General features: G+C 39.7%; 1 protein-coding gene across 1 annotated transcript; it reads right to left on the bottom strand.

Annotated features, from left to right (window-relative positions):
* Positions 1 to 4,103: 4,103 nt before the first annotated feature.
* LOC142182006 (uncharacterized) lies at positions 4,104 to 5,457 on the bottom strand. Its single transcript, XM_075255767.1, has 2 exons — positions 5,298 to 5,457; positions 4,104 to 5,137 (listed from the first exon to the last, which is right to left on the bottom strand). The coding sequence occupies exons 1-2, from the start codon at positions 5,455 to 5,457 to the stop codon at positions 4,104 to 4,106; spliced, it is 1,194 nt and encodes a 397-aa protein (XP_075111868.1).
* Positions 5,458 to 9,563: the final 4,106 nt, after the last annotated feature.

Below are 9,563 nucleotides of genomic sequence, written 5' to 3'. Positions count from 1 at the left end.
AGAGGATGCCCTTTTCTGGGTGGAGACTATATGTTTCTTGGGAGCCATATCTACACAAAAGTGAAATGTGAGCGACATGGAAGGCAACATTGAAAAGAAAATAGGAAAACTAAAGAAAAAGTTAAGAATGCAACAGGTTATGCGGTCGCATAACCACTATGTGGACCGCAAACTTGTCGCAAACTTGCAAACTCTTTAAATGATCTAAGTATGTGATGGTTTATGCGATCGCATAACCATCGCATACCTAATTGCTCATGAAACAAAATCCACCGCAAAGTAGGAAATGTGATCGCAAAATGGCCACAGAAAGCATGTTATTAAACTGGGTGTTTTGTGTCAGTATGCGATGACTTTGCGGTTCGCATATCAATTATGCGATCACAAAGTCGCCGCATTTAGTCATCTTCTTCAGCCTGCTAGGGTTTGCTTTTGCGGCAGAAATGCGGACCGCATTTTGATTATGTGAGCCGCACAATTCATCACTCCCAACGATTTGAGCTCAACCCTCAATAATGGCGGTCCTAAGTTTTACTACCCAGCACCCTAAACATACTTCCCAACCAAAAAGACTATCACAATACAGGAAGATATATACTACAAAACACAAACAAAAAAAAAAGAAAACAGGAAACAACAAAAAAAAACGGGGCAAACAAAAAACAAATATGAAATGAAAGCTTGCAAGAATGAAATTGGGACAAGGAAAACATACCAGTGAAGCACACTTGGGAGATGATTTCACAGATATTGCTTTATGTTCTTGATTCACTAGATTGTTAGCCTTCTCAGTTCTTAGTTTGCTTTTTTTCGTTTAATACAAAAATTGATTTCTTTTGTTTTTGTTTTGGGCGTGTTTGAAATGCGGAAAAGAGATGCGAGGGACTTACCTGGGAGGAATGCGACGTGTTAGTCACTGCATAACATCTTATGCGACCGCATAAGTCTTATACGGTGGATTCAGCTTGAGTTGCGTGAGGGCCAAAATGCGGTACACTATGTGATCGCATAGTGAAAATGCGGTCCGCAAAGTGCACCACCTTGTCGCATTTTTATCACCAATTTTAGGCAAACCCACTGTCTTGGTTTGTGACCAAAATACGGTCCGCATAGAGAAAATGCGACCGCATATGTGTAGCAAACTTCCTAAGGTGATTTTTCTTCCCTTTCTCATGCAATCTTACCCCGTGTTATGATCTTTTGAATCCCATGCACTCTAACACACACTTTAAATTGCTCAATTAAAGCTATCTAACAAAAATTAAAAATTTAAAGGACAAAAAGGGTGTTACCACACATAGGTTGTCTCCCATGAATCGCTTGATTTAATGTCGCGGCACGACGAAGTTGGCTTTCCTTTTGTTTCACTCATTGGTTAGGCATGGACCATCTTTGAGAGCCAATTGTTCCACCAAATGTTTTTCTCCATCTGTGCCCAAGTAGTGCTTTTTTGAGGGAGTACATTCATTCGCGTAAAACACTCAAACACGATATAACTATAACTCGCTGGCCATTCACTTTTGAAAGTCCCGAGCCCATCCTCTGATGCTAGTTCCACAGCTCCAAAAGGAGAGACATTGACCACCTTGAACAGACCGGACCATTTCGATTTGAGCTTGCCCAGAAACAATTTTAGCCTTGAGTTGAAGAGCAGAATCAGGTTACCCGACTTGAACTCCCTTTTCAAGATCTTCTTGTCGTGGACGAACTTCATCCTTTCTTTATACACAGCTGCACTTTCATAAGCATGGAAATGAAATTCCTCCATTTCATTGAGTTGTGTTAACCGCAAATTTGCAGCTTCAGCCCAGTCCAAGTTCAACCTTTTTAAAGCCCACATGGCTTTGTGCTCTAGTTCCACAGGTAGATGACAAGCTTTTCCGAAGATTAACTGGTAAGGAGAAGTGCCAATAGGAGTCTTGTACGTCGTACGGCACACCCACAATGCCTCATCTATCTTCCTTCAACAGTCGGTCCGGTTTGCATTAACAGTCTTTGCCAGAATGCTCTTTATCTCCCGGTTGGAAACTTCAACTTGTCCACTTGATTGGGGATGATAAGGTGTGGCCACCTTATGCTTGACGCCATATTTCTCTAGTATCCCCGTGAAAGCTTTGTTATAGAAATGAGACCTACCATCACTAAGAATGGCTCTAGGAGTGCAAACCGAGTGAATATGTTTTTCTTTAAGAATGTGGTCGCACTTCTTGCCTCATTGTTAAGGCAATTGCTTCAACCCATTTGGACATATAGTCCACAGCTACCAAGATATATTTCATCCCACAAGAGATTACAAAGGGACCCATAAAATCAATTCCCCACACGTCGAAGATTTCTATCTCCATCACAAAGTGCATTGGCATTTTATGCCTCTTGGAGATTGATCCTTGCCTTTGGCATTGGTCACAAGCCTTGACAATTTAATTGGCATCGTGATAAATCAACGGCCAATAATAACCGCATTCAAGCACCTTAGCCACCGGTCAATTTCCCCTATGGTGACCGCCAACCGATGAGTCATGGCATGCCTTTAGAATTGGCAAAATCTCTTCTTCTGGAACACACCTTCTAATGATGTTGTCAGCACAAACACGGAACAAGAATGGTTCTTCCCAATAGTATTGCCAACAGTCTCTCAAAAACTTCTTCTTTTGATAGGACTCCAATCCATCTGGAATAAGGCCACTAACCAAGTAGTTAGCAATATCGGCATACCAAGGAGCAAAAGTGCTAAATAGTGCCAATATGTGTTCATCCAGGAATGTATCATTGATTTCAAGATCTCCCTTTGGCCTCCCTGCCGCTTTAAGCCTTGATAAATGATCCGCTATTTGATTTTGAGTTCCCTTGCGATCCTTGACCTCGAAGTCAAATTCTTGCAACAACAAGACTCACCGAATCAATAGAGGCTTTGCATCCTTCCTTGCCATGAGATAGCGAAGAGCAGCATGATCTGTGTACACTATCACCTTGGATCCCAACAAATAAGCCCAGAAACTTATCAAAGGCATAGACAATGGCAAGAAGTTCTTGCTCAGTCACTCTGTAATTCATTTGTGCTCCATTGAGTGTCTTGCTTGCATAATAGACCGGGTGGAGAACCTTGTTGTGACATTGGCCAAGCATTGCCCCAATAGCTACACCACTAGTGTCAAACATGAGCTCAAAAGGAAGAGACCAATCGGGTGTGACAATAATAGGTGTCGTGGTGAGCCTTTGCTTCAATTCCTCAAAGGCTTTGAGGCATTTGTCGTCAAACACAAATTTGGCATCTTTATCAAGGAGTTTACACATAGGATTTGCAAACTTGGAAAAATCCTTGATGAAACGCCTATAGAACCCGGCATGCCCCAAGAAACTTCGAACACCTTTAACGGAAGTAGGTGGAGGAAGCTTGGAAATAATCTCGATCTTTTCCCGGTCAACCTCTATGCCATGTTTTGAAATTTTATGCCCCAATACAATACCTTCATCCACCATGAAATGGCATTTCTCCCAGTTGAGCACAAGGTTGGTCTCTTCACATCTCTTAAGCACTTGTCTAAGATTGTTAATACAATGCTCAAAAGAGTCACCTACCACTGAGAAGTCGTCCATGAAAACTTCTAGAAAATCCTCCACCATGTCGGAGAAAATAGACATCATACATCTTTGAAAAGTAGTCGGAGCATTGCACAAACCAAATAGCATACGGCTAAAAACAAAAGTTCCATAAGGGCAAGTGAATGTTGTCTTCTCTTCATCCTCCAATGTGATGTTGATTTCGTTGTAACCGGAATATCCATCAAGGAAGCAATATAATGACCTTCCTGCTAGCCGATCAAGCATTTGATCAATAAAATGCATAGGCAAATGGTCTTTGCATGTGGCACTGCTGAGCTTCCGGTAATCCATACACATCCTCCATCCGATCACCGTTCTTGTAGGGATGAGCTCATTTTTATCATTTTCAACCACAGTCATGCCTCCCTCTTTTGGAACACATTGCATCTGGCTCACCCAAGAACTATCGGCAATGGGGTAGACTACCACGGCATCCAACCACTTGATGATTTCTTTCTTTACCACCTCTTTCATGGACGGATTCAACCATCGTTGATGTTTCAAACTTGGTTTTGTCTCACTCTCCAATTGGATCTTGTGTTTGCAAATTCCAGGGGGATCCCTCGGATATCCGCAATTGTCCATCCAATAGCTTGCCTATGCTCCTTCAAGACTTCCAACAATTGTTCTACCTGCACATCATTCAACAAAGAAGAAACGATTACCGGTAAAGTATCATTTGAGCCAAGAAATTTATACCTCAAGGGTGGTAGAAGTGCTTTGAGCTCTAATTGTGGTGGCTCAATAATAGAAGGCTTTGCGGGAGTAGTGGCTCTATTCTCTAAGTCGAGAGAGAGCTTTGCCGGAGCATAAGTGTAGTACCCAAGCCCCTCCAATGCATTTACCGATTCCATATATCCTTCCATATCTTCACCATCAAAGTTCACCAAAATAGCCGTCAATGCCTCACCAAGGCATTGTTCTTCCATCTTTATTTTAACCGCATCTTCCACTTCATCAACAACATCAATCACCGAGATGCTCTCATATTCATGTGGTAGTTTCATACCCTTGCTTGCTTGGAATGTGACCTCTTCATCATTCACACGAAATTTGATCTCATTCTGTTCTGAATCCATTAGTGCTCTTCCTGTGGCTAGGAATGGTCTCCCCAAAATGATAGGGATCTCTTTGTCAACCGCACAATCAAGAATTACGAATTCGGCGGGTAAATGAAACTTTCCCACTTTAACAAGTACATCAACAACAATTCCCACCAGTCTCTTTATGGAACGATCGGCCATTTGCAATCTCATACTTCTAGGCCTTGGCATACCTAACCCTGCTTGCTTATCAATGGCAAGAGGCATCAAGTTGATGCTAGCCCCATTATCACAAAGGGCTCTTGCAAAATCATGTGCCCCAATAGTACAAAGAATGGTGAAAGCTCTCGAGTCTTCTTTCTTTTGAATGGTAGATGTTGCAATGATGGAACTAACCCGGTGAGTCACGTTCACCACTTCATTTTTGGTGGTTCTCTTCTTGGTGATCAAATCTTTTAAATATTTAGCAAAACCCGGCATCTCTTGAAATGCTTCCACAAATGGAATATTCACCGATAATTGCTTGAGAATGTCATAGAACTTTTCGAGTTTGCTATCATCAACCTTCCTAGCAAGTCTTTGAGGGAATGGAGGAGGAGGTTTAGGAATAGGTGGTAAAGTTTTTGGTATCTCTTTTACCTTTTACTTTACCTCGTCCCGGTTTTCTTGTTGCACCTTTCAACTCTTCCGGAACCTTTTCAACTTCAACAACCCTTGGCTCTTCAACCTCAACTTCATGCTCGGACTCTTCAACTTCAACCACTTGTTCACTCCCTCCTTGTAGTACCTTCCCACTCCGAGTAGTAATCATCATAACATGAGAAGTTGGACCACTTCCACTACCCTTGGGGTTCGCAATTGTATCACTTGGAAGTGTCCCTTTTTACTTCGGATTTTGTTCCCTAGAGAGGTCTCTCATTTGCATCTCTAATTTTTGAATGGATGTAGGAGAACCAACAAGCTTGGTCATATTCCTCATAGAAATGTCGGACTTATCTTGATTTTGCAACACCTGTTCAAGCATGCCTTCCAACTTAGACTCACTTGAGGAACCTTTATTTGAATATTGACCCTTTGGAGGAACATAAGGGTTTGAACTCCGATTTGGGAAGTTGTTGTTGTTGTTCCAATTACATTGATTTGAGTCGCCTTGGTCATTTCTCCACTGTTGGTTGCCTTGCCCTTGTGGGTGAGGCCTCCATTGATTTTGTTGTCCTTGACCTTGGTATTGTTGCCTTTGATATCCACCTTGAGAGTTGTTGACATAGTTTGCCTCCTCAAAGTCTTCATTTGATAAGGGTTGCACATCTTCCACCATATTTACTTTCTTCGTTTGGCTTTCTGTGAACATCTTTGTCAACACATTGACATTTATGGCAAGCCCTGCAATCACTTGATCCTCTCTTGGTTTTCCTTGATCATGGTGGTCAAGGAAGGAGACTCATATGCAATTCCACTTGTGTTGTCCTCTGAATGCCATGCTTGATTATGCTTTGCCATTTTGTCAAGTATTTGCGTGACCCTTGCGAATGATTTGCCCATAAAAGATCTGTCAGCTGCATTCTTGGCTATAGATTGGTTCATAGGATCCAAGCCCATGTAGAATTTTTCCAACAAGATAGAATCTAGAAAACCATGGTTGGGAGACCTCATCAAATATAACTTGAACTGATCCCATGCCTCATGTAGATGTTCTATCGGTACTTGCTTGAAAAAGAAAATTTTATCCCAGAGCTCAGACTTCTTACTTTACGAGAACCATTTAGCTAAGAATGCCCGGACAAGTTCAGGCCAAGAATGAATGGAGTTTGGTGGAATATTCTGAAGCCATTTCCTTGCGTCCCCAGCTAGTGAGTACTTGAAGCACCTCAACATTAGAGCATCATCGGAGATGTTGTTCTGCTTATGCATCACATACACAAACAAGAAGTTTCTAAGATGTTGTGTCGGATCATCATCAATGGAATTCCTAAAAAAATTCTCTGCTTTGAGCATAAGGATTAAACCATGTTCCAGCTTGAAAGTTGCAGCGCCAACGGCCGGAGGTACAATAGCATTTGTATCCTCAATGTACTCTTCTATGTCCGCAAAAGGATTTTCTTCCATTTCCGCCTCCATTTCTTCTTCATATTCAGCCATGTTTTCCTATCAACACCAGGCAAAACAAGCAAAGTGTGATGGAATAGACTAAGACGTAAAGTAAAGCACACACTAATTAGTAATTTCAAAACCGTATTCCCCAGTAGCGGTGCCAAAATTTGATACGCTCAAATTATACTTTAATTAAATAGTGTAAGGCAGTCGGTGTCAAATATAATAACCCAACAAGGTTGGGGTAGAATCCCACAGGGAATAGGTGTGAAAAGGTTACTCAAATAGTGTGTTACTTGACTAAAGTCGTAATTCTATTCGGTTAATGGTAACAAGAGTATGAATTGAGTTTGGTTTGAAGAAATAACTAATTGTGATATTGAGAATGTAAATAATTTGATTAAAGAAACCAAGGTTGTGTCCCCTTCAATGAAGTATAATGCTACCGGTGTTAATATGATATATGGGAAGCCCCAGCAACGGCGCCAAAATTTGATACGCTCAAATTACACTTTAATTAAATAGTGTAAGGCGGTCGGTGTCAAATATAATAACCCAACAAGGTTGGGGTCGAATCCCATAGGGAATAAGTGTGAAAAGTTTACTCAAATAGTGTGTTACTTGACTAAAGTCATAATTCTATTCGGTTAATGGTAACAAGAGTATGAATTGAGTTTGGTTTGATGAAATAACTAATTGTGATATTGATAATGTAAATAATTTGATTAAAGAAACCAAGGTTGTGTCCCCTTCAATGAAGTGTAATGCTACTGGTGTTAATATGATATATTTCTAATGGAAGGTTCTTTTGATATGCAAATGATTTCTAAGTGACTACCCAATATTTTCCAATAGTTGAGTAGTATTTCCTCTTTATGATTTTTCCAAATATAAAAGAGTTGCAATTAAAAATAATCAATATATGCCAAATAAAATCCACTTATTCCTAAGCGATTCTATTAAATAAGGTTTAAAGCCTTGAGTCTTTGATATTTACTTCTACCAAATTCCAACTCACTTTCCCAAGTAAAGTAAGAATTTAATGGCACTTATTAATGTTTGCAACCACCAACAATAAATGAAGAATAAGAAGTAAATAAATATCAACCAACTATTATACATATATTCAATGTTAAACACCCATTAACATAACACCCATTTAGGGTCCACAACCTTAGTATTTAAAGTTAGCTACACATATTAAAATACAAAAGGAAGAGAATATTTAATGTCATAAAGCTTACAAAGTGAAAGATTCTTGACCCAAAAGCTTCCAAAAGAGAGGAATATTAAATCCTTGTATTGTAGCTCCAAAATCAGACAAGATGCCCCCACAGAATCCCAATAAATCTATTTATAGTGGGTCAAAACTCGGGACAAAAAGACCCTTTTCGGTTAAATATGCGACCACATATCTGTCGCATAACAGACATGCGGCCCGCATTCTTGACATATCCATTGCATCTTCAAACCCTAGTTTCCAAGCCTTCATCGCATTCACATTCTGCGGTCCGCATTACAGATATGCGATCGCATTTTGCGTCGCATTTTCTACCTTCAGCAACCTTCCTGTAGAGTTTGCAGTCCATTATGCGGCTCGCAAATAGGTTATGCGATTGCAGACTGGACCGCATTTCTTGCACTGGACTTTGCCTAGAAATCTATTGTGGTTTGCGATCCCCTTGAGAAATCTATGGCTCGCATGTTGGATTTGTGATCGCATATCCACATTTGCGATGCCTTTTTGCTCTTTTCTTGTCTTTTTGTGGATTTTTGATTTCATTTCCATGATCTTAAGTCCTTAAACATCATACACTACAAAAATATTAAAATTACATAAGTATAGAAGATAATTGCATCTAAACAAGCTAAAATCTAAGCAATTTGTATCAAATGTGCCGAAATTCTCCGGCACATCAGCTATCTTAAAGGATCATTATGTGGACAACATAACTGACCGGCTAGGTTTGACCATGATGCATGCACATTTTAAACAGAGTAAGGCTTTTATGGGGTTTTAGACTGGTACCCTTGAGTGGACAACTCAAGGGGGAAGGCACGGAACTATCGACTGCACCGCTGATCGACTAGTTTTACCACAAATATGCCTTTCCGAATTTAAGGGGTAATGATATAGGAAGAGCGCAACCACTCATTAAAAGCGTCGCTATAGTATTTGTTTGGCACGAGTGGAGTATGATGTTGAGCATGATTATGCAATAATTAAAAGCATGTTGACATGTATTTGTACATTAAGAAAGCGATAAGTACAGCAGTTTCATAATTTAAGGCAGCAATAATTGAAGGAAACAAAGAAGATATGTCATGGTATCTAATTATTAAAAGCTGGTTTTAAATCCTATAAGCATGGTATCTAATTATTAAAAGCCGATTTTAAATCTTATATGCATGGTATCTAATTATTAAAAAGTTGATTTTAAATCCTATAGGCATGGTATCTAATTATTTAAAGCTGATTTTAAATCCTATAGGCATGATTTTAAGGAGACGAATTGGAATACATGCTGTAATGGAAATTGGACTTCAATTATTTTACACCCTAAAGGCATGATATCTAATTGTGTGAAAGTGAAGCATGCAGAATTTATTAAACTAAAGCAGATCCTATAGGCATATTATCTAACAAACACGTTTGAATCGAAATGGATCCTATAGACATATTATCTACCCTTCTGCTAGCTAAAGCATGCATAATCACCACATCCCTTTTTCACTAGCCAACCCCAATATTTGTTTGCAAATTATTACAGACCAAATGGTTGAAATACCTAAGAAGTGCAAAATAAGAAGTTATAATAATAGGAA

This window comes from Nicotiana tabacum, chromosome 6 (assembly GCF_000715075.1).
Source record: "Nicotiana tabacum cultivar K326 chromosome 6, ASM71507v2, whole genome shotgun sequence".
Classification (NCBI taxonomy): domain Eukaryota; kingdom Viridiplantae; phylum Streptophyta; class Magnoliopsida; order Solanales; family Solanaceae; genus Nicotiana; species Nicotiana tabacum.
Note: the sequence above shows the minus strand (reverse complement) of the source record. Positions and strands in the feature narration are given on the sequence as shown.